Raw genomic sequence first — 25,987 nt, forward strand, 5'->3', positions numbered from 1 at the left:
AATTTTGGTCAAGTTTATTACTTTATTATTTTTACAAAGTGAGCAGACCAACAAACGTTTCAGCAGCAGAACAGCGGTACCTCACAGTCACAACCTCACATTCAGAACCCGCGGGTTTTTATTGTAACGTACCAGGCACAGAATCTAAACCAAACAGGAGCCCCACTTCTTTACAAAGACTGGCGCTCCAAGAATGAAACCATTAATGGCCCAAAGTGCCAGTTCAACAAACACGTATGTAATTACAACAGAAACAACTTGTCAAGGTGCATTCAGTGCCACTGACGGATTCTCAATCACTTACTGAACCCGGTTCAAGCTATCAAAGACCATTTACATCTGTAGCCATGCTTTGTAATGACAGTTATGTTCAAAACACATCTATGTGAAGAGAAGATTTGAGTCTTAAATTCAGGATCGAAGGGAAAAATGTAGAGTACCTTTAGAAGCGACTGAGCCGAAGACTTGCTGATGAAAGTCTCATTATTACAGGTACTAGAAAAACATAGTTACTCCAGTCCAGCATATAGAACCCTCACCTCTGCATCCATGATTTTCAGAGACCTAGCAAAACAACAGCCATAGGCAGCCCCAGCAACACCACCATGTCCACGTTCCTCTCTCTTCCCACTCATTGTTCTTGCCACGTTGTCCATTACGTTTCTTCTATGGACCTCACCTCTCCTTGCCATTTGCCTGTATACACATAGGGGTGTGCTGCCCTACAGACAACAGCAGTAAGTGCTAATTCACAGTTCCACTCTCAGCAATCTTTCTTTTCTTAGTGATCTCGCAGCAATGCATACGTAAAAGCTACTTCTGGTATCCTTTCTTAGCACTGCAAGCTCTGGCCCAGATTTTAGTTGTTTTACTTCAAGGAAATGACCCGGCTCCAAATAATGCTCAACCAAATGATCTTTTCAGCTTCCCAGGATGAAAACTAAGTTCAAAGGGAAGCACCAGTACTTTGTATCAGTCCTTCTTGGGATCCAGGGAAGGGGGGGAGCTTACAGAGCAGTAATTCTCAAAGGTTTCAAACTGAGGATCATTGTGTGAGCTGAGCGCTGCATACAAGCTTGGTAGCAGAGGAGACAAGAATCCACAATGGTGGAATGATGGATTCTTATCCCTAAATATTGGACAAACAGACTCCAGGAGGTGGGTGATCCTGAAAAACAGATCCGTGCTACCTAAAGTAAAGTACTTCTCATGCCATTACAACGCCAAAGATACTGAGGCGTGTTCTTGTTCAAACCCAATAAAATATGGGTACTTTTTCCATATTAAAAGCAGCAAGAATTAAGACTCACGGGAGCTATGTTTGAATGTATAACTATATCTGCTAAAATAATGGTTTCTCAGAAAAAATACAACGCCTGAAAGCACTTTTGTGCTTTATTGTGTCTGCTACAATAAAAGTTTTTCTTCAAACTGCAGTGGAAACTGTTCAAGTACAGCCAGGGTGCAATTAAACTTGTTAGAAAATATAATTTAATAGTCTTTTGTTTCAAAATATACATCATGTGGAAAGAAAGAACCCCAATAAATCAAATATTTACCAAGTTTCAAACAGCATCTCATCAAAATGAGGTACATCTATGTCACCTGCCATTGTGGATGGTGCTGAAATGGAGAACAGGTCTTCAAGGATATCTTCCCTTGTAGGACTTTCAAAACCAAGTTTTTTCACACTGGATTTGCTCATTGTACGTTCGTAATTACTGTAATTGCTGTCCTTTATGGGACAGTAATAACTGAGGTCCTCGCTTGTCATTGCTGTATGAGATACGCTGGTCATCTCAGCAGGCTCCGCTGGTGCAGCACTGCTGCTATTTACCATTTCCATATACATACATTCATCTTCACTTTTTGGAACCTCTGAGGAAGCAACAGTTGAAGTAGGCGACAGTAATTCTGCCAGTATTTCATCATTACTATTATGGCTAGTGCATCCTGAGTTCACACTGAATTCAGACAAATTATCTGCAGCATCAATGTGATGCTGCAGTTCACTTAAAACGCTCTGTAGTAATTCACTACCATTATGAGATTCAGTCTGTGAAGGGGCACTTACATCCCCAGCAACAGGTTTTCCACGCGTTGCCTGTTCCACTGCTAGCCTGTCCAGTGAAGCCAACTTCTTCTTTTTAGCATTAAGCTTTTTTAACAGTTTCAGACGAAGCTTTCTTGTTTTGTCACTATCTGACTCTTCTGCCTTCACTGAATTACAGCTGGGTGGATGGACCTGAGTTGTTTTACCAGAGTTACCCAGAGTATTGCTTGCCTTATTCCAAGTTGGGCCTTCCATAGCACTATGATTCTGGGGAAGACAAGTGCCTTGAGAAAATCCTTTGAACTTTGATAAACAATGAGCATTATTACTCCGAGGAAGCACTGACGTTAGGGGCTGAGATGTTTTGCATTCACCTCTGCCTTGAAATCCACCAAAGTTACTTGCTCCTTTAACTGGCAACCACGTGTCTTTTAACTTCTGCACTGAGGGAGTTCTGCAGCTTTTCTCACTCTTGGGCATCAAGGCACTTGAAGGCAGAAAAGAAGTATTCTTGTTTAACAGTTTTTTTACCCAGCTTCCTACAAAACCTCTTTTTTGGTCTTTGTCCGAAGGCTGAAAGGAATTATTATCAGCAGAATGAACTGCAACCTGAGAACGAACTGCAGTTTTGCTTGCACCTTTCAGGTCAGGTGACTTTTGTGCAATATTCTCTACCGGTGGCAATTTACAGTTTATCTGTTGTCCAGAACTTAAACCATGTTCTCCATTAAGTAAGCTAGCCCTATCATCCATGCTTTGAGCAAGTGACGAGTCGGATGGGTTGGGGTCATGCTTTTTGGGTACAGGAGGGGTAATACTTGCCGGGATCAACTCTTGTAGAGATAAGCAAATGCTGGAATTTTCAGACAGCATGTCTTTATCACCCATAGCTAGATCAGTTCCAATGAACTCCCCTCTGTAGGGAGTGTTAGGTGAAAAAGCTGATTCCTGCTTTTCCTGTGAGCCCATTTCAACAAGGTTACTTTCTGTCATCTTTGCGTTCAGTGCTAATTTACTCTCTGAGTCAAGTGGACTTTCTCCAAGAATCTGAGTTACAAGATCATCATGTGCAAGATTTTCTAAGTCACCATGTACGCTACTTTCACCCCCAGCTACCCGCTGCTGTTTCTTATCTAGAATGCTCACAGAATCTTCTTGGTGCTCTTCTGCAAGTACATTGCCCACAGCATTATCAAAACCACGGTGCAACACTGTGGATTTTAACTGCACATTATTAGTAGCAGAATCTTCAGTATTTGTACTCTGATGCTGTGAGTTCTGTTCTTCTGGCAAACGGGATGCTTTCTTTTCCCACATGACAATATGAATCTCTGTCGGAGGAACTTCAAATCTTTTGTGTCTCCTGCAATACGGACCTTTTAAATCATCACATTCAAGCCAAGTTCCTGAAAAACAAATAACAACCAGCGCAGTGACTAAGAGGCTTTTAAAATTGAAGTCTTATCCTCTGACACTTGTCAAGCATTTTTATTAACCTGACAAGCAGCAATTAACTTTTCTTTTCCTTCATTCTTTATTATATAGAAAGGAGAACTGGGAGGTTTCCACTGTAAAAAGATCACCCCAAGCAGAATTTGCAGCAGTATTATTACAGGTCAGAGAAGGCCTACTGAAAAACAAAGCTGAGGTTTTTTTATCTGAGCTAATAAGGCTGACATCCTGGCTGGAAATATCTGCACACATCTGAGCAAAGAACCACCTCTTAAATTAAGTTTCTTGGTAGAACTTTTCATTCCTTAGACGGAAGGCATGGGGGGTTGAAGAGAAACTGCTCAATTTAAGAATTTGCCTCATCATCTGCAAATTGCCCATCAAGTATTTTACTGCTCTAAGTTTTTAAAAATAGATATGGACCACATATATCTGATGCTCAGGATGTTCCTTATCAGCTGCTTCCTCTTCTTTCTTAAACTCAGGTAGAATGACTTATACAATTTTATACTGTTAAAGCACTTGATAAGCCTGCACTCCACTCCCTCTAGAGAAGCACAAAAGTCAGAATACCAACTTCCTACCATCTGTAATTACAGAGTTCCACCCAGACGAAGCTCTGCTGCTGCCAATGGTACAACCATCAAACCACTAGCAATGTTTCCAACATGCATGTGTGCTTCCAATCCCTCAGGTGCAGCGAAGTTCAGAAATGAATACAAACTTCATTAATGCTGTTATTTCCACTGGTCCCCCAATTTCCAGTCAAGAAAGGACCAACTATTGGCTTCATAATAACTGATACTATTTGTCCAACAGCCATGTTTAGATTGTTCAGTGTTACTGACTCTACCCAAATAACTTTTGCCCATGAGGGCAGAACACTGCTGAAAAAGTCACTTAAACCAAAACTAAACCTTCACTCTAAATTCCTACAATTATTCACAAAATCCTAAGTTTAGGATGCAGACAAAATAAATCCTCGTTACTACATATGGACTATCCAGTAACCCACGAAACACTATTTGATGTAGAACTCAAAGTACTGTAATAGATCTCATGTTTCGTACCATCAGGATTCAACGACCAGCTTATGAAGTGCTTCTTATGCATATCATACTGAATAACAGATGTTATTTGGTAGACGTCTTCTTCAAGCTGAAATGAGTAACTCTTCAGGTTGTTATGTGGTAAGCCTTCTAGGAAATGGAACATTAATACTGAAGGTACTCTAATAAAGAGACAATAAAGAAACAGTTGGTTACAACAAAATAGTGACAAAAATTCCTTATGGAAAACTATGTGCAAGACATTTCAAGTGTTCTGCCCTTACTATTCTGTTTCCACACGGGACTCTTACAATTGTACTGTACTCAAGGGAAAAGACATCCCCAACTGGATGTTCCATTTGGGTAAAGATGAGGAGAGAGAAAAAAAGGAAAAACGTGTACTGGACTTTGGGTGTGGGGAAAAGGTGAGAAAAGGCAGAAGACAACTGCATTATAATCATGGCACAAAAGGACATTGTTCCCAAGGCAAACAAGTAAATAGTTGAAAACAGCTTTATTCACCAATACCAAAAGCTGCAGAAGTGCTGAGATTGGCCTATCAGTTGTTGACATTTGATACTTAGTAGAAAGTATGACCTAGCTCAAACGTATCTGCTAGTCAGTGTTAAAAACTGCTCCTTCTATGCTTCATGTTTAACAAAAACCATCTGCAGTTTCAGCCTTTAAGAATTACCTAATATCTAAAGAAGTACTTATCAGACATTAAAGCTTTTCATCTGCAAACCCAAGACAATTTGGTTTTGAAAGCAATACTATGTTCAATACACAAAATCTCAGAATTTTATCCATTTTAATTTCAAGTTCATAAATAAAACTTACTCTTCCAAAACCATCCGTCTTCTTTGAGATCTATCACTGCAGTTATTGCACGGAGCAACATGAACAGCATTAAGTGGATGCCAATCGGGGATTATATTCGTGAACGTTGTTAGTGTTTTCCTACATCTGGACACACACATACACAGAGTAAGACAATTTGGGATTAGAGGACAATATATATTTCTAGTGTACAAGGGGAAAAAGTTACATGTTATGACAAAGCTCAATTCTATTCATATTCATGCCACTTGCACGTATTCCTCTGTGACTACACTCTATCCAAGACAGCACTGAGTTCAGTTCTGCCAAACATTATCAGTCACTATTTGCCCTCAGCAGCTCTGCAGCCTTGAGCAGAGAATTATTTGTTCCTTCTCCCTTAGCACGCTACCTCTGTTTCCTTTTCAAGGAATGGCAGAGCTTCCACAAGGCTCTGCATAATTCACTAGCTACTACAAAGTCTGAAGGAGAGAAGGAAGTGGTAGCTGTCTCACAATGCAACAAGCCAACCAAACACCCAGTACATTCAGAGCAGCGATTACGAAGAAGTTATCTTGCATGAAGATCCAATGTATGTGATGTTAAATAACGTAGTTTCTCCCTTAGCCACAGAAAGGACCTCCTCTATATTCACTCTAACCTAGATTTTTCAACTTTTTTTAAAACCATGGTATGCAACTTGGACACACCTTATTAACCAGAACTACACATTCTGCCTGGCTAACAGGTATAATTAATCTCACTTCACCTGTGGATTGAGAAGCTTATTGTATGAACTTCAGATAATGGAGAGAAACAGGCATTTTTCAAACAAAATGAGCTGTCTCAAGAAGGTAAGTCCCCCTTTTTCTGGACTCTAAAAGCCAATGCGACCTGTGGCTACATGCATTACATCACCACCCAAGGAATGACTTGCCCATAATACTATTTTAAAACACATTAAAAACTCTGATTCTTTTCAATCCAAGTGAACATTACAGATATCCTTCAATAGCAAAAGCACACAAGGCACATATTCCGTAGAACAGTATCAACCTGTGCACACTCAGCACAAGATCAGAGCGAGCATGGCCAGACACTTGCAGTTACCTATTATTTCTTTCCTAGTTAAGAGATAATGTGGTTTCCTAAGACACTATACAGCAGTAAATCATTTGCTAATGCTAAACTGAAGAAGCAGTTCACGTAAAACTTCACCCAGAAACTTAAGCTAAATAAAAGCTGGAGATGCAAAGAAAGGCCTTTTATTACATGCAGATTCAAAGCTACAGTTAGGACTGTTTAAGAGAAGGCACATTTATCAAAAATCTCACCGGTCCAGGTATTTGTAGCCACAGCACATGCATTCAAACTCCCATGAAAATGAATGCAAGAAGAGTTTCTCAGCTTGCTGATCCTGTTTTAAGAGCAGAGGGAGTGCAAACACTGGACTTTCCTCCTTACCTTCAAAGACAGGGGAAAAAAATAGTCATTGAATTTGAAATCAGATTTCAGTACTTCAAAAGGGAAGATAAGCTCACTGCAACGATTGCAATTCAGGGGAACCCTCTAAAGCTCACAGCAAAGGGATTGATCCATGTTACTAGGCTGTTCTCAATGACAGCTTCAGGAAGGCAGCATAGTTACAAAAACGTGATTACACTCTCAAAAACAGCAGGGACGAAACAGCCCATCAGACACCAAATTGTGTGTATGTCACCAGATAGCAAATGTATGACTTGCAGGGTGTCTTGCATGCATACATACAGATGTATATTTTATGAGCTGACATGCGAAAAGTCTTTAGATGTACGGTTTCCTGAAAATAAACACTGAGGTGCTGTGCTAATTACTTACCTAATTCACACTTAAGCTGCGGCTGAAGCTGTATAAAAATCTGGTTTCTTATTTCATTGAGAAGCAATTCTGCTTTGGGAAGAACATCTGTAGAAAAAAAAAATACACATGCTTTCATGTATTTCTGCACAACACCTCCAAGTCTTTCACACACATGTAACCCCAACATGAGCTCATTATGTGCAGGTATCTTTCACACTGACCTACACTTGTCTAAAACCATTAGTCAGTCACTGCTCAGTATTAATTGATCTGAAAATTACAGACTGGCTTATAGAACTTAAATGCTAACCCAAAATAACTTTATCTGACTTAAATTCTCACCAAGAACGTGTACCCATAGGGATCATTCCAACTTGGGATATTCTATAACTCTACTCCAGACAGTAATAGCATGTAAGTCTAATGTAGTCAAACATTACAAACCAGAGATTTGGAGAAGATTTTAACATCTAAACATGAAAACCAAAAACACAAAGGTTTACTTACACGTTTGTCACGACATCATATAGTTCATAATAAAACATTTAAATGCTAAATACTAAATTCCTAAGCCAGCCTTTTCAACATTAAAAATCTATTTTAAAAATTGAGTATTTATCTTAGTATGTGTTTGCAACGTACAATGTCCAAACACATACATTAAGCACAAGAAAGAACACAACTGTTACTACACAATCATGACCACAATTCACACCAATTAACGGAAGGATTTAGAACAGCTGTGGGAACTACTTCTCGCTTTAAAAAACCTATGTATATTAAAAGGTAAAAAACATTTTCTTGCATCTCAATTGCTTTTGCTTGCTTCAAAACACAGCCACATGCAAAAAATACTGAAAAAGTAGATGAACAAAAATACTACAGCTGTTCTCTGCAATAAGACTTCATCCAATCCCCTTTCCATTCCTGCCAAAATGAGCCAACTTCTTCTGTAGTCATTCCTGGACACGAAACCTTTGTTTCAAACATCCCCATATTCCACCAGCCGTTCTAGGGGAAGCAAACAGCACACCCACTTTAGGGTTCTTCCATACCAGTGTTCCTTTGCAAACACAGCAGTAGCGCAACAGAAGGGAAAAATAACATCTTGGGTGTTGTGATAGCAGAGGGCTCCAAGGTAACGTCTGAAACCCCCAAAATCAAACAGACCTTCTGGCAAATAGAGCATACGAACCACTGGAGAATTTCTTTGGATTATTTGTTTTGTCTGCCACTGTAAAGTACTGTTTTCTCTGCCACGTGCTGGATTAAACCCTTTTTGATACGCTCATTATTTTTCCAGTAAAGATACGATATCCTTTCAGGTTACCTAGTGCTGTTCTAGTACTATATTCTGTCATACTAAAATGTACGCTTTTCCTGGAAGATCTATCAGAAAAGAAATTCATTAAGAGTACTGAGTAGCCAAAGGTCTGCAGTAATTCTCCAATGTCTGATTGCTTAGAAGTTCAAGCTTATGACTCCGCTGGGTCCAGTCCAAAGGACTAGGAAAAATAAATTGTAGTTTAAGAGCCTTAAATGGCAACTGTATGGAAAGTGCTCAAAGGCCAAACTATCAGACTGCAGTGACACATCCTCCTCTCGCTCCCACTGTGCTACCTGAAAGTTTGCCCCCAGGGGCAATTCAGTGTCCCTGTGCTTGGTGGTTACTACTCCCAACTCTATTAAGCTGCAAATCTGAGTACTTACTAAGTCTTTCCAGACAGTATAAACCAGGTTAAAACCTTTTGACTAAGTCTGACTGAAGCAGGCTACATCCACAGCACAGCTGGTAGAAGACCCCAGGGGAAGCATTTCTTCAATGAACAGAGCTGGAGCCAGAGAAGAATGGCCTCAGTGAGAGTGGGGCAGGTCTCTTCTCACTAGTGACAAGTGACAGGACGAGGGGAAATGGCCTTAAGTTGCGCCAGGGCAAGTTTAGGTTGGATATTAAGAAGAACTTCTTTACAGAAAGGGTGGTGAGGTACTGGAATGGGCTCCCCAGGGAGGTGGTTGAATCGCCATCCCTGTATGTGTTTAAGAGCCGTTTGGATGTGGTACTCAGGGATATGATTTAGCGGAGGGTTTTTAGAGTTAGGGTACTGGTTAGGTACTGCGGTTGGACTTAATGATCTTCAAGGTCTTTTCCAACCTGGGTAATTCTATAATTCTATGATTCTAAGAGCGTATGTTCCCAGCTTGAGTATTTTTGGTGTGATGAGGCAACCGTTCATTACACAATGCCATGAACCACATCCAAAACAATCCTGAAGATTAAGATTAGAAAAATATTGCAATAGTTGACCAACAGAGAGGAAGGAAACAAAGAGAATTATGTAATTGAGCCACACAAGTTTTCTACTTTGGTTATGACAAAGAAATCAAGAGATCCTTTGTATTTGATATCTACTTTCAAAGTGCACACATTAATCCTAAGCAAACAATTGCAGAGGTGACTGGGAATCTTTGAGCTGAAGCGTACAACCCTGTAAATTCATAGTACTGAGTTGCACCTGATTTGTTTGTGATCTTGAAATAGAAAAGAGGCATATTTAAGTGCATTGTACTAAATTTCAAATCAGATCAGTCTGAATATGAAAAAACAGTTGCTCGTTGCACTCACCTTTTACCTTACTCCTTTTACAGGTATTCAGTAGAACAGCTGCTTGATTATATTTTGTCAAGAGCCTTTGGAGTAAACATTTTTCACCATCTTCTCCTACTAGAGCAAATTTTAATGCTTCTAAGTGTACCAGTGCAGACAAAACACAGTCTAACCAACAAAGATTACACTTGTTTCTCCACTGAAGACATAAATCTGTGTTATTTGTGGAACAGTTGTTGTCTCTGAGCAAGACTTCAGATGCTGTTGAGCTGTGAGTAGAGTTCGGCAAGAGTTGTGTTCCGGAGCTAAAGTTCTTAGGCGGACTCTCTTGATGACCATTGGTGTTGGAGGTAGTTTCAAAATCCACCTTCTGACTGATGGATTCCTCAATATTAGATTTTTCTTGGCCATTTTCTAACACGTCACATACACTTGACTGAGGGATACATAGGCTATCACCACAGTTTTTGACAACAGGGTCTGTATTAATAGTCTGCTCAACATTTTTATTAGTTCTTGCTTGTTTTGGATTTGATTTGATGGGAGAAAGGTCACTGGTATCACACAACTTCCTTTTCTTGTCATTAGATGGAACTTGAAGATTTTCTGAATCGGCAGAAATGATTATGCTGTTAAATGGTTTGTAACCAAGCGGGTAGATACACTACAGGAAAAAAGAAAAGTTACAATGAAATCTAGAAAGTAATTTCAGGTGAACAGGAGCTAAAATAACCACAAATGATATCTTGAAATGGAATGTAGGACTTGCATAAAGTGATACTTCATTGAAATGAGTACATAAATTCAATGTATGCAAGAGAAATTGAGCATTTTTATCCAAGTACTGTCTCTTATAGTTAACTGTGTATCTATGAGTAGTGACTCAGTAAGAAACTGGGACTGCAGAGTTCTCTCACTCTGCAAAATCCATTCCAGTAGGGTACATATTTGATATTACTAACTCTTGTTCGAGAGATTACTAGGATTAAAACTGGCAGGACCTCCTTCAGCTTAGCCTGCTACATTAGACCAATCACTGGTAGGGTCATACAAATATGCTATTTTGCAACTGGGAATATACAGGCAAACACACGACTTCCCATTTCCCAAGCCAGCAGCTTGGCTACTTAAAAGCAGGGTGAGGGATGGGGGACACAGCTTGAAGACATCCAGCCCTTGTATTCTACTAATTTAAGGGCACCACTCTACATGACTTTGCTATACCCTCCCTCCCCATGCAGCAGAAGGGAGAACCACCAAACCACCACTCAGATATTAAGCAGCCCAGAAATCTAGCTAAAGCTGAACTTAAAATGGAAGAAGTGTTGAAAGATAACATAAATACTATTACAAACCTATCTGTATTACTTAAGCAGGGGAAAACTGGAGACTCGCAGCTTTATGAGTAAAACATCAGTTAATTGCATTTGCCAATTTTGGCTTCGCATTCTGGTTCATACAAAGATTTATTTACTATCATTCATGTTCCCTTGTTGCGTGAAACAAACTCTACCTTATTCCTTTTAATCTGCTCTTTTAACTCTTTGGAATAGCTAGCTGTGCCCAACCACCACACGTCTAGAGGTTTGCTATGTTTTTGTCCATATTACAGGCAAACACCATTCAGAATATAAAATCAAAGGCATCCTTTGTCAACAGCCTGCTTACTACCAGTCAAATCCTGAACTTAAAGATGTTTAACTGTTAACGGCAAAGGTTTCTACACCAGCAAACTAAGCTGTTAACCAGAGTAATACCTGAGGGTTTTCACAGAGATAAATGGACTCTTGAAAATTGATGCGGTAAGTCCGTAGAACTTGAACCTGGCCCTTCTCTTTGCAGACTGGACAATAGTCAGGTGATGTTTTTTCCACAGGAGCATGGCTCTAAAAAAAGGAAAAAGTTGCATAAACTTACATTTGTTAGTACAGTGTCCCAAGTTAAGACATACATACGCACAGAGATAGAAAAGCAATGACTAGCTTCTAAGCATGTAACACCTAATAGAGTATTAAAAAGTAAAGCAGACTAAGTTTTCTCCTTGTAAAATAAGATATATATATATAGTCATAGTGTAGAACAATCTACACAAATTGATCTTTTGATTTAAGCATTCAAATATGTAGTAAGGTATCTTTGACAATACAGCTATGCAGAGTTTCATTCTACTTATACTAAACCAAAGGAGACTTATTGCCAAGGTACACATGCTCAGATCTTTGTGATATGAAGTAATATACGCAGAAATAGAGTCACGAAAAGAGCACCAGTAAAAAGTTCAGACACAGATCTATTTAGAATCTTTCGCCATTGTTACAGATTTCCGTGGAAAATAATTTTGAGGTTTGTTTTTTTTTTTTCTTTTTTTTTTCTTTTTTCTTTTTTGTGAAATAAGACCAATTAAAAAAAATAGGAACTTTGCACAGATGTAAAATAAGTTTCAACTGACTTTTCCCAAATACCCCACCATGTGGAGTGTCGATTTCCCTATACCAGTCCCTTGTCCAATCACTCGCAAACCATTTGCAGTCTTCTGGGTATCCATCCCTCTGAGCCACTGGCTAATTTATCTCACTTGTAACAATGTCATGACCACTAAGGATTTTTCAAAGACTCCTGAAAAATAAGAAGCGAATACAACAATTAAAGAAAAATTCAGTTAATTTTTTTTTTTGGGGGGGAGGAAAAAATACACCAACAATAACGCAGCCCGTCCTAACTGCAGTAATGACATCAGAAGAGTGCTTTCTTGATTCAAAATACATATTTTTCTAGCACATATACTGAACTCAAAACTTAATTAAGTCACATACTAAATTTAACAGCTTTAGGCCATGAATTTGTAAACTTATCAACTGTCTGCGTGCCCAAGATGTCACTTATTCACCACGTGTGCTATGCTGGGCAGAGATGCCTTGCCCAAGCATCTCGACTTTCTATATTCTAACTCTCAGACAACAACAATTTCCTTTACAAAATGGCTACAAGATTTTACACAGTTACAGAAAGCTGTGGAGGAATACTAATGAAAAAACAAATCATTAAAAGCCCAAACAGCATTTCAGCAGTTTTCTGAGATGTAAAATTGGTGCACAGTGAATGATAAGAAGTTTAGCTTGTAAATGTAATCACTTCCAACTCCAAAGGGCACCCTGCTGTTACTGTCACTGTTGGGAAACCTCTCCCCTTACTTTAACAGTATCATAGACTGACTTGCAAATACAAGCTCTTCTGCAGCATCACTGCTACATAAATCTACTAATAAGCTAGTGCATATTTTACAACTGATATCACATATCCATTTTGTATGCTTTCTTGAATTTAAGGCCAATTTTTGTCTTTCTCACCTATCATACACACACACACATCGATGCAAACAGAGCACACATCAGCAAGCTGCTCCTTAAGCCTGCTTAAGACCATTCCCTCGCTGGCACTGATGCTAACAACCTGAATCAGCTAGAGAAACTGGTGTAAAACTACAGGGACCTAACGCTGTTCCTGCTGATTTCAAATGGAAGAATAACTGCAATCAATATTTCTCACTTTAAGAGTCAGGAGGAAGAGAGATAAGTTGAACAGCAAAGTCATCAAGGTTACTGCCTTCCTTTGAGCCGTGATTTCTTCTTCATTATTTCTACTGACCAACACTCTGTCTGACAGCACGGTGCCCCTTCAGCTCTTTCTCACAGTATAGAACCATCTCAGATTACAGTTCCTTTTGAAAACAGATAGTCTTGGATAGCTGTAAATACCAGCCTGATTCCAAACCACCCCTAATAGCGGGCAAGGAGAGACTCTACAGAACAGGACAGGATGCTATAGGTCAATACTGTTAGTAACAACAACAAAAGTGCAGTCTATAAAACGTAACAACTCATTTCAAATCAATCCCCTGTGACCACTTGTAGGGGTCAAAATGAGAAGATGATGTGCTACTGACACCTGCAACGTGTCCAGCAGCATGCAGAGATGGTATAACAATTTATAAAATCAGAGGGTACGGTAAAAGGTGAGGACAGAAGCAACAAGCCAGACATGCCTTAAGAGATCATGGTTAGTTTTCAAGTAGGGCTTGAAGGTCTACAATGGGGTCCCAGGCTCACCGCAGGCAAACATTAACTGATCAGGCTTTAAGTGCACAGGTTTAATGTACTATAAATGAAAGCCAAGCACTCCAATCCTCTTCTCACTCAGCAGCCATAGCACCATCTCAGTCTCTCAATTCTCTATTACCATATACTTAGTCCAGATGGGGATCTGATTTCTTTATACAACAAATGAAGTTGTGCTTGTGTCAAACACACTCAAATAAATGCTAACTGTACATTTCCATACCATTGCTAATGAGAAAACATCTCTAGCTTGTTCAGAGGGCTTTCATTCAAACGCTTTGCCTGAAGCAGTCTCAGGTCTCTAGACTAAATGAAATACATAGATCACACGCCTGCAACTCCAGGCAGTTTCTTACCACCTAAGTACAAATCATCTTCATACACTCAAAAAGGTTTGCAGCACTAACTAAAGACAATTCCTATTTAAGAATGCCTTGGTTTGATAAACAATATTGGCTTCTTTGCAAATCACAGTTTATTTTGCCATCCTTCTCAAAAAGAATGCATATTTTTTTTCCCCTGTCTATTCTCTCTTTACATTCTCTGTTACTTCTGCTCTCCTTTCTTAAAGGAGCAGTACTGCTCTGAGACATAAAATGCCCCCCCCAAGGTATCATCACCCAGCAGCAGTACTACGCTACCAGAGCCCATGCCATTGACTGCACTGATGAACAGAATAAAGACTAACAAAGTTATTAATTGACCTTTTATTTCAGACACATGCAAAGAAAAAAGAGGAGAGAACATTGGCTTGCTGGTTCTAGACGTGCAGACCAGTACCAAGCAGCCTGTCTGTATGTCAGCATTTGTAACGTTACAGCAAGCTACCAGCAGCCTTTGTACAGCTGTGCAAAGCTGGGCAGCAGATCAGCAGCTGCCATGGAAAACAGATACTCACAGACTGTGTGTGGTATCATGCACTGAAACAACCCACTGCTGCAATGGGTAATATCTGTGTTAAGATATGAATGTATTTTCAAGCCTACTGGGTTGTTTTAAAACTTTTATACCACTTCTTTTATCCTGGCTACTTCAGAAATGTAATGCAAACCGAGCTGTGGCCGTGGTGCAATTATCAGGCAATGTTATGGCTCCTTGGACAGCTACATTGGTCTAATGGCTCAGTGTTGTCTATAGGGATATCTCTCTTTTCTCAGCTTTTCCCCTCCATCATGTTCTCTGTCAGCTCACCCTCTGATAAGCCAAACAGCAAAACACACTGCTGTTCTAGAGTGTCAGATTGGTCTATAAGAAGATCTGGTAAGCTGTGGAGGTAACAGGGCAGGAGGAAGAGAACATGGAAAAGGCAGGTCAGAGATTTCTACAGCAAAAGAAACCTTGAAAGTAGGAGCAATATCTGGGGAAACAGTACAACAAAACCAAAAAGCAGTTACAAACTGCAGGTGACAGAGCAGTGATGATATCAAGAGCAAATTTCAGTGTTTAGGGGTTAAAGGGACACTTAAAATGAAGTTCCTGTAAGCCACCGACTTCTCTCCTGCATCAAGAAGGTACAGAAGGAAGAGGAGGAAAATAATCTGAAGTCCAAGGGGAAAAAATGCAGGGATGGGGCATCCACAGCCTCCTTGGGCAACCTGTTCCAGTGCATCACCACCCTCTGTGTGAAAAACTTCCTTCCAATATCTAACCTAAACCTTCCCTGTCTCAGTTTAAAACCATTCCCCCTTGTGCTGTCACTGTCCACCCACAGCCATTCCCCCTCCCGCTTATACGCTCCCTGACGAGACCACAAGATAAATCAGCCCGCACTGCGATGGCTGCTCTAGAAGTTTCTCCCCCAGCCAGATTTCTCCCCCTGAACGCCTTCACGCAAAGAGGGGCTGAGCGTGTTACTGACTCATCACCGAGCCCTCCTAGGAGGTGATTTAGGTACAAACACGGCCTAACGGGGCACGGATGTTTGGGGCTGTGTGCGGGCACGGCCTATCCTCAGCACTCGGGGGTGCTCGGCCGCCTCGGGGAGGCCTGGCCCGACCGCCCGGGCGTCAGTCCGCATCGAGAGCGATCCACGCACTACGGGAGGGCTGCAGGAGAAAGAATATATGCCGTTAATGATCACATCAACGTGGGAAACCTGTGCGGGGGGAACACGCTTCAACACGCGCCTACATCCACACGTGCACGCACTGCCGGCTCGCTGCGTAGGCACCCAGCGTCACCCAAACAAAGAAGCGCGCAGCTACTGACATGAAATAGTCGGCATTTAGGCACGCTTATGGCCGCCGTCTGCCCGCTATTCCGGCGCACGGAGGCGGCACGCAGCCCGCCGAGCACCGCTACTCACCGACCGCCTCCAGCGGCGCTGCCGTCCGCCCGTGATGCGCGCCGCTTCCGGCCGCCATGCCGCTCCCGGCAGCCAACGGGCGGCTGAAGGCTGCGCGGCGAGCCGAGCGGCGAAGGTATTTCCTCCTCCCCCGGCCCTGCTTCCCCGGCCTTCCCGCTCGCGGTGGGCGGGGCCGGCAGGGAGGGCGCTGCCGCCTCACAGCGCTTGGCCGCGGGCGGGGGTTGGGCTGGGTGCGGAGCGGCCCGTTTTGAGCGGCTCTTTTCTCTTGGGTGGCGCAGAGCTCTCGTCGGGATGGGGGATGGCCTGCGGGGGGTCTGTCTGTGCGAGCTGGGGCTGTGTCAGCAGCTTCGGGATGAAACGGCGTTTGGTGCCCGCGCCTCAGCTCCCTGCTGGCCCTTCTTGGGCGAGGGGCAGCGGGCCGTGCTAGCAGGGCCTCCCCGAGCCTCACCTGTGATTACATTCTCAACCAGCAGCTGCCGTTGTGCTCTGCGCATAGCGATCGGTTATCGCGAGTGCTCCGTGCTGACACCTGGAATTGGGTTTTACCGCGGTCGCTTTTCTTCTTCGTGCAGCCGTGCTTCAGGGTGTTAGTCGGAGGGAGAGATGGAACGTGGTAGTGGTTCTCTGAGGGGTGCTTTGAGAATGGGCTTCGTGCTTTGATTCCTTGGTGCTCTCGTTGTGTCCTTGCAGGGTGCCGCTATCAGGGGCCTGTCCGTGTGTGCTCAGCGTAGTGAGAGAGTTTTTAGCTTGCTTTCCTTATACGTGAGCTTTCTACTTGCCAGGGGTGACTGGAATCTGCTGTTTTGCTTCCAGCTTCCACCAAACACAGGTTGTCATTTCACTTGTGTGCTGCCCAGCATCGTCTGGTAAAAGCCCTTGGTGTGTGTGTGTGCTTCAGAAGGATTAAGGTGACTTTTTACCCCCACTTGTTAGTCTGGATTGACTTTGAAAAAGCTCCAGTGTGGATTCTGGTTCTCTGAGCAATAAGAAATGATGACTTGATGTTGCTGAGGCTTTAAAGCCAGCTGATGCCTGCCTGTTCCTGAGGGCTGTTGTTGTTTGCGCTTGGTGGTTGGTTTTTTTCTTTGTTCTCGTTGTTCATTTGGTTTTGTTCCCCTGGTAAATTTAATTTCTGATAAATTAACTTCTATCTGGGGTATTTGATACGTGCTGTGAAGTGCCACGGAGTAATTTCCTGGTGTTTGTTTCTGTTCCTCCCAGACGTCCAAGTCAAATCAAGGCAAGCTTGGGCTGAGGAAAGCATCCAGAGCTGAGTTTCTGCATATAACCAGGGGGTTTCCCGTCTATGTGGGGAAGAGTTTGTGTGTTGGCAGAGGGAAGAAACAGACGGTTTTCAGTTCGCAATGCAATAGAACTTTGTTCGACCTGAACAAAGCAGCACTGAAGTAATAGTTACTGTGCGGTGCAAACTCCAGAACCACCAGGAATTGGTTTAGATGTTCCAGATGTGGACTGGTAATGACTGGGATCTAGTTGGACTTGCTGTTCATTCGGGTATTGTTTCCGTGTTGTGTCAGTCTGTCTAAATTTGGTTTAGTTTCAGTTAACTAACAATGCACAATGAGCATGTGGCTTATTTCTGGTTTTATTCATTTCCATCTTCACCTTCTTCAACTGGCTCTTGTTAAAACGGGAAGAGTAGAAATTTCAAGTGCAGTTTAGCATGCTGTGTGAGATCTGATATACATTGTGATTTCAAGAGAGCGAATGGAATAATTATCTGGAAATTAACTCTGAACTTTGGGGATGTAACATTCTGGTTGTATCGATAGCAGATTGCTCTCAGGATGAGAACATGTGCCGTTCATGTGTGTCTTCTAAAAATATTTTCGCATGCAAATGACGTACCCGTTGGCTGCGTGCTTCTAACCAGATTGTCATTGCAAGGCTGATGGGTCCCTGAGAAACTGGATGTAGAGTGGGAGATACCAACTGAAAGCTGCTGCTTGAAAGGTTTTGTTTTTCAGGGTTTGTTTGTACTGCGCTCTTCTCTCATCAAAACCATAGAAAGTTACAAGTTAAACACACGAGATGCCTTTTTGAGAATGTAAGAATGATACAGTGATTGATTGACTGTATGTATGCCTCTTTTTCCCCCCCCCCGTTTAATGCTTAAATACATGATTAATATTGTAGTATACGTATAGTATGAGTTTACAGTCCTGACGATTGCAATTTGATGAGTGAATTTTGAGTTGTTGTGTATTAAAAGTCAAGATTACTGTGATTGTAAATCTCATGACTAACTTCAAGTCCACAAGTTAGGTTCTTGCACTGCTGCTAGCATTACTGATGTTGGTATGTACACACACGGCATACCTTGGCTGTTGCATTCTGTTATTGTAACTGGAGAAAGGAAGATCCTTATGAAGTCAGTAGCCAAAACGTGAGGTTGGATTCATCTGCTCACCTGCTGACCTGTTTAAATCCTTTCCTCTGCATTGGAAACCCTTTGTAAGGTATCCTTAAGACTTTTTCCCCTCACCTTTGGAAAATAAATGCTATATTGTTTCCCTACTACAACGCGTAACCTTGACAAAGAGGAGAAATCTATTTGCTGCTCGGAGTTAAAGGTGTTTTGTTTTGTTTTTTAGATTATTTTTTCCCTACCCCAGCTCTTACTTTGTTATCCTTAACAGGAGCATCTTTACATTGTAGCAGAGGGAGAAACTATCTTAAATTGAGCACCTTAAGCACATTTTCTTAGTTTTCGTTGTGCTCTTTGAGTTACTTTATCTCCCTGTCCTATGGCTTGTAGGTTTCAGACTCTTAACACAATATGGAGCAGTAATCAAAACTCGGTAGCTTTGGGATTTTCAGAACTGGATTGCTTTCAGTGTATCCTGATGCAGTGTAGTTTTGACATCATGAAACCAGTGATGTTTTCCAGTTGTGATCTCTGTCCATAGAATGCTACCCCTATGGCTTGGTTATGTGCATCCATCATAGACTCATAGAATACCCAAAATTGGAGAAGACCTGCAAGATCATCCAGTCCAGCCATCTACCCACCATTAATAGTTCTCACTAAGCCATGTCCTTCAACACAACGTCCAAACGTTTCTTGAACACCTCCAGGGTTGGTGACTCCATCACCTTCCTGGGCAGCCCGTTCCAGCACCTGATCACTATTTCAGAGTATTTCCTAACATCCAGACTGAACCTCCTGTAGTGCCACTTGAAGCCATTCCCTCTCATCCTATCACTGGTTATATGAGAGGTTGACCCCCAGCTCCTTACAACCTCCCCTCAGGAAGTTGTAGAGTACAATGAGGTCTCCCCTGAGCCTTCTCTTCTCCAGACTAAACCATCCCAGCTCCCTCAGCTGCTCCCCATCAGACCCATGTTCCAGACTCCTCACAGCTTCATTGCCCTTCTCTGGACACACTCCCTGTCTTTCTTGCAGTGAGGGGCCCAAAATTGAACACAGTGCATGATGGGGTTGCTAACTCTTAGTGCAAGTCAGAATTAAGTATTACAAATATTTTAATGCTCGCATAAGGAATTGTCTTGGACCCAACATGAGGTAATATAACAGTCTAAGTGATTTTGGGTTTTGGTAAGCACAAAGATCTTGGTCAACACATTTATAACAGTGAGAACTTCAAAAATGATGTGGAAGTTTGGGGTTGTATTGGTTAAATGAAGTTCAAAATAAAAATAATTTAAAAAGAAAGTTTATTCAAGCAAAGTGTTCTGAAATAAATTGGAAGAAAAAAACCATAGGTAATATTTCATAGAATCATGGAATGGTCTGGGTTGAAAAGGACCACAATGATCATTGAGTCTCAACCCTCCTGCATGTGTGGGATCACCAGCCACCAGACCAGGCTTCCCAGAGCCACATCCAGCCTGGCCTTGAATGCCTCCAGGGTTTTGTGTGTGTGTGTGTGTGTGTTCAAATAAGATGTGTTGGCTTTTAGTCTCATACTGTTGATGTTTGGGGTTGTATGTGTGTAACAGATATTTCTCCTGCAAGCAGGTTTTATTTGGGTCTCTGAGCTCAGGTTTTGTACTGGTTTTCTGTTCTGCACAAAAGTCTGAGCTTTCTAAGGTGTAATTTCTCTTAGCTGTGATTGTATTTTTAAGTGATTGACTTGTGACAGAATGCCAAGACATTGATTGTATCAGGAAGGTGATTCACGAGTTTTGAAAGTGGTGCTTTTCAGCAATAGAGTGGGAAGGCAGTGTTTTACCGAAGGCAAATGGGAATGACGCTGCTTGAAAGGTTTCTTCTCTTTTCTCTGTATTGGTCAAAGGGAAATCAACTCCAAACCATACCCGTGCCAGCACGCAGGGTTGGCTGTGATGTACCACTCTCAAAAAGTGCCCAATTCTTTCATTCTGTTTTCCAAGTTACTTTGGGAGTTACTTTGGGAGTCTCCTGTTTTGATTTCTTGAAAACATGCAATAATCAAATGTATTGTAAAGTCAAGCCCTTCTGACTCTCGGCAGGTTTCTGAGTATCTTGCCAGCATGTCTTGGTTCAGATGATAGCAGTACAGTGAAGATTACTTGTCCGTTGGAGACTTTTCCCAGCAGTACTTTTAGACACTTGTGCTAAAATTTAGGTAGATTTTGGCAGCCATTATCTTCTGGTCGTCTTATTTAACCTTGAATTTTTTGCCCCCTACAAATAATTTCAAAAAGCATCCCATGTCAAGGTGCTGCAGTGTTATAGCTACTGACATTATGCATGAGCAGATCAGCTTTCCAGCTTTATAAATGCCCAGAAAGCTTATTCTCGAGGAATTAAATATAGTTTTCCCATCTCATTTGTCTTGCATTGCCAGCAACTGCATGCCTTATTTTAAGCTTGCTGGGGCTAATTGTATGTGATCTCACATCTGGATGTGAGCAAAACCTTTCCTGAGTTTGGATTGTCCCCTCATTTTTTGGATTGTAGGTTTTCCTGAGGTTTCAGTTTAAAAATGAAGCACTAGGTGTAGTGTTAATGCGCGCTTAGAAACAGCCGATGAATCTGAATTCCTTTAGGTGGGGTTAATCAAACTGAAAACAATCAGTCCTTATGAAGTGCTGGACAGAGTACTTACGTATCTGTTTCATTTTGTGATGGTGCTTAAAGGCCACATTGCGGTTGAGTTTTGTTATGCTGGTTGCTGTAATACGTGTGGTTCCTCACCCTCAAAACCCAAACATTTTAATCCTGAAGACCATTATCCTTCTCAAATAAATGAATGGATAAATTCCCAGATTGGTTGTGGAGTGTTTTTTTTCTAACTCTTGGCTCCTCTTCTGCTTGTATGTGGGACAGAAATGAGGAGGAAGGAAAAAAAATGTAAAGCATAATTTTTACCTTTGCCTTTAGAATAGAAGGAGGTGGCTGTAATTTCCCCTTTCCGCCTGACAGTGCTTCTTCCTTTTAGCAAAAATGGTATCAACCAGATGAACTGCTGGTTTTTATGTAGCCCGTTGTGTGCTAATGGGGGGGTTCTTGAGGTGTGCTGATATCATGTCATCTTTACACTGTTGTTGTCCTCTGTGTACAATGCAGCATAACCAACTCTCAGATCTATTGTTTCGTTCTCTAGTCAAAGTTGTCAAGAGGGTGGTTTTGCACTTTGGCCAAAACTCAGAAGCAACCGTTTCCTAATGTGTTTTTTATGTGGCAACAGCATCTAACAACATTTGCACAGATGGGTCTTCATGTGATATCACAAAAGCATCTCCTTGGTTGCTCCTTTTCTCCTCAAGTTGCCAGGACAGTTGGTGGTGTTCAGGCCGCGAGCTTCCTGTCTAATAATACGCAGGATTACCAGTAATGTGCAAATGCAGTTGTTTTTGTTGAAGCAGGTATTCTCTAGTGAATTTTCACTTTCTAAAATAGAAGAGCAGTATAATTTGGCATTAAAAAGGATCTTCTAATATTTTGTAGAATCAATTGTTCATCTTTATTAATCAGAAAAAAAAAAATCAATTGTTTTTGACAGAAATATGGAATGAAGATATCCAAGGTAGGAATTCTGCTGTTGAAAGTATTTTCTCACTCTGTGGATGTGTCCTGCCTCTCATTTTCAGCTTTAGCTGGCTTGACGCCTGTCTCTTGCTGTTCAGTGACTGGGGCCTCTCATGTATGCAGTCAGTGCTGGAGCTTCTTTCCTGCATCAGAACTCCCAGACCAGGTCAGTGCTCAGTCTGATTTGTGTTCTGCTGCACAAAAGGTTGCCAGATTTTAGTTGATGCTGCGGGTGCTTTAAAGTTTTGCAGTAGCTTCCTGCCTGCATTGTTTTCAAGCATCTCCCTTTCCTAATTGAGTGGTTAATGCGGTGGTACGCTGGCAGGAAAGTTCTATGTCAAGGTGTGGATTTAACTTTTTTTCTGCAGGTATGTAAGAGTAAAATAGGCTTCATGGAATACCTACCAAAGAAAGATCTTCAGTTCTCTCTCCATTATATAAACTTAATTTTAATGATGTTTTATTAATATCTGAAGTTATTTGTTACCTGCTAATATAAATACCTAAAATCTTAAAATATGAGGTTTTTTTCATGTTTAATTAGCTTGGCAGAGTTCATGCATCACTGTGCAGTGTAAATAAACTGTTACTGTATTTCATGTTTTAGAGCAGAGGGGCGTTACTGAATTAATACGCATTTCTTTTGTAATTGCATTGTTGGGTAATTGTGCTTTATAATATATTTCAACTTTTTACATTTACATCATTTCTGTGTTATTTGTTGTTGTTCTTGGTGGGTTTTTTTTTGACTAGCACTGCTATGCCATATTAAGTCACGTTTTCTTGCATGGGGAAAAAAAAGATATAAAATGGAATACAAATCCAAAATGGAGATCCCTATCAGAATAAAAATAGAGGAATGTAATAAAATCACTGTACTAAAGCACTGATTCACAAACTTGTTATACTGGAGTTTGGCCATTGATATGGGTGGATGGGGGACAGTTGATGCCAGTGGTGTTAATTTTTCTATCCTATGTTCTTCAACCTATGGCTCGTTTCTGAAGGCAGAACTCAGCTCTGTGCTTCCTGCCTCACTTAACTAGTTTATCATCCCTACTTCACTCCATCCTGCTCTTGTATACCACCATCATGTATGGCATGCCCAGTTCCTAAATTGCTCTCAAATCAGTATCTGCCTACAAAATGTTGATTGTTGAAGTGTGATGATGTTCACAGGCCTAGCTGGGAGATACTGTGGTACACCGTGGTTAGAAACAAAGTGTGGCAAATAGCTGGTCTTACAAATCCTTCTTCAGATAAGTAATGCCCTCAAAGGCCGTTGAATGCATTTCATTAAGGATTACATGTGATTAGTGGTCTGTAAGGTCAAGAGTACGACCTGTCATTAATGAGTATTCATATATTAGTGCTGCTTTGAGCAGAAAGTTCAACTAGATTGCTTCTGAGGTCAGTTGCAATGAGAATTTTATGATTATCACACTTGTATTGTGAAAATAGATATTTAATTTATAAAAGGGCATATTAATTAAATAAGCTACGCCCTATCCAGATGTTGCAATTCATTTTACTTATTCTGTCATATTGTAGCACAGAGATACAAATTTGACCCAAGTTTTAAGATTTATAACAGTATATATATATAAAAAAAAAGCCTTTTTGTGTATTTCATTGAATTCTTTATATAGTTTTATATTCTTAGCATACAATTGATTTGGTTGTGGTTCTGGTACTAGTCAGAGTATAGTGCAGGCAAATGCAGTGCTTCCATTTGCAACTGAACTGTGTAAATGGGCTCAAGACTGACTGTTTCAGGTACTGCTGGCACTGAGGCTGCTGTACAAAGCCATCAGTGCAGGTCAGCAGTCTGAGAAAGAAAGGTTTGAGGCCCCAAAAACTTCCAAAGCAAGGACTTTGCACACAAAAAGGAATTTCTGCATTCAAAAACTATCAAACAAACAGCACTCTGTGAGATTATACTGTGTACATCCTGAATATCCATAGATGCTGCCACAGCTGGTTGAGTTGAATAAACAATATGTGTTGAATGAGTTTCAAGATGAATGCTTTTTCATTATTTAAGAAACTGTTTTGACTGATGGTAGTGTGATCCTTCTCGTTAAGATGTATGGGGAACTCATCCAGATTTCCTTTCTTTTTTTGGATAAAATATGTACCTACTGATACTTCTTTCACCTGTTACCACTTACTGTTGTAAATTAATTCTTGTAATCCTAGAATCGAGGTTGGAAAAGATCACTAAGATCATCCAGTCCAAGTTGACCCATCACTGTTGACCATACCCACCAAATCGTGTCCCTCAGTGCCACATCTGCCCTTTATCTAAGACACTGGTGATAAGTGAGGAAGTCCCAGAATGACCCCCTGCAAAAAGCCAAATCACTTTCTCATGCCCGTGACTGGAAATACTTTTGTACAACATTTGACCCTTCCAAATATATTAAATATCCACATGTGATTGTTGTCCTGTCTTACTGCAGTGTATTTCAGGGAAGAACTTGGTTGCTTGTATGTTTTTATTAAAAAAGAAAAGAGTCTAAGGTATCAGCTGATGTCAGTAGTATTAAGGACTAGACAGGCCTCCTGGACTATAGGAACTATAGAAAGCAAATTAAAAGGAATAAAAGGTGTTATGAAGGAGCTGAGAAAAATTCTTACGTTACTCTTTGCTACAAAGAACGTTGTGAACATTTTGTTCTTTTCAGACAGTGTAGTTGGGCATTATCTGATAATTGAATTTGAGAATCAGAAGATTGAATGTGCAAATGCTCAAGACCACTCAGTCACAAGGACTACATGCAGTTCCTCCAATGGTTCCAGAGAATGAAGTGGCTGAGCTGCTAAGAATGCCTCTGCTTAGGAAGTGATGCTGTGCCAGAAGACTGGGAACTGTCTGTTGGTGTATGTGCTGCTCTTCTAAAACTGAGCACATCTGGAATTTGCAGGCCAAGGAATCATGTTTTAATGCCAAGCTAACTGATGTAAATACTGAATACCTGAATACAGTCATGGAGTTCTGTGAGCACATGATCTAATAGAGCCTAGTTTCCTATATAGCTGTATACCTTAGAGGTACCAGCTGCTGCTGGGATGTTTATAAGCTGTTTCTGTTATGTCTGTATTACTTTTTTAATAACGTCGGTAAGTGCTGCAGCCTTTAGTCAGTTTGGGCAGTTTGTGGCTCTTCTCTTGTGTTTGATTGTTCAGCACATGGAATTCTGACATCTCTGAACACATGAAAAACTGTAATTGCTTTTTGCTTTCTCTTTCACGAAGTTGTAGTCAGGTAGTGGACTTAGTTATGAAGGGTCAGGCAGAACTTAGGAAGGCACGTTAAACAACATTTGTCTCATCTGTTTTACCTGTCTGAACAGATGAGCAGCAGGAAGGTCATCTGTTTGGCACTTCTAACCAAAATAGGGGTTCATCAAGTTATGCCTCAAGATTCTATAGTAGAAGTGATTAATTTTGTCTTTAAATAAGCATCCAAAGTAAAAGTCTATGTGCATTTGGTGAAATTAGAGAAAGTTGTGAAGGACTTGAGAGCAGTCTTCTGAAGAAAGATATATTAGCATAATAATGGTAGGTGTCATTCAGTATTTGCAGTCACAAAATAACTCTCAGTGGAAGGGATGACTGAACTACTTGAAGAGATTTCTAAATTACAAGTAAATGTTGCAAAAAGACACTTAAAGTTCCCATGTAAAAATATGTTTAAGAAGTGCCCACTGTGAATGAAGCAGCTTAAAAATTTATTTTAGTGATGCTCC

At 41.0% G+C, this 25,987-nt stretch overlaps 1 protein-coding gene and 1 long non-coding RNA gene across 6 annotated transcripts in view; one reads left to right on the forward strand and one right to left on the reverse strand.

Moving 5' to 3' along the window:
- Window positions 1–16,341, reverse strand: USPL1 (ubiquitin specific peptidase like 1). Of its 2 annotated transcripts, none has more exons than XM_072361638.1 (9): window positions 16,238–16,341; window positions 12,267–12,433; window positions 11,575–11,703; window positions 9,836–10,481; window positions 7,231–7,317; window positions 6,708–6,837; window positions 5,395–5,520; window positions 4,576–4,736; window positions 1–3,459 (listed from the first exon to the last, which is right to left on the reverse strand). In XM_072361638.1, exons 2-9 carry the CDS (start codon window positions 12,360–12,362, stop codon window positions 1,556–1,558), a joined length of 3,279 nt encoding a protein of 1,092 aa, XP_072217739.1. In that variant the 5' UTR covers window positions 12,363–12,433; window positions 16,238–16,341; the 3' UTR covers window positions 1–1,555. The 2 variants fall into 2 exon arrangements, with proteins under 2 accessions (XP_072217739.1, XP_072217740.1); XM_072361639.1 differs by having other exon boundaries at window positions 12,338–12,433; window positions 16,238–16,265.
- LOC140265568 (uncharacterized) overlaps window positions 16,263–25,987 on the forward strand; it is a 14,724-nt gene continuing 4,999 nt past the window's right edge. For all 4 annotated transcript variants that reach the window (XR_011906283.1, XR_011906282.1, XR_011906285.1 and 1 more), the window contains exons 1-2: window positions 16,263–16,352; window positions 22,298–22,401. This is a non-coding gene — a long non-coding RNA (uncharacterized lncRNA). The remainder of the gene's footprint in view (window positions 16,353–22,297; window positions 22,402–25,987) is intronic.

This window comes from Excalfactoria chinensis, chromosome 1 (assembly GCF_039878825.1).
Source record: "Excalfactoria chinensis isolate bCotChi1 chromosome 1, bCotChi1.hap2, whole genome shotgun sequence".
Taxonomy (NCBI): Eukaryota; Metazoa; Chordata; class Aves; order Galliformes; family Phasianidae; genus Excalfactoria; species Excalfactoria chinensis.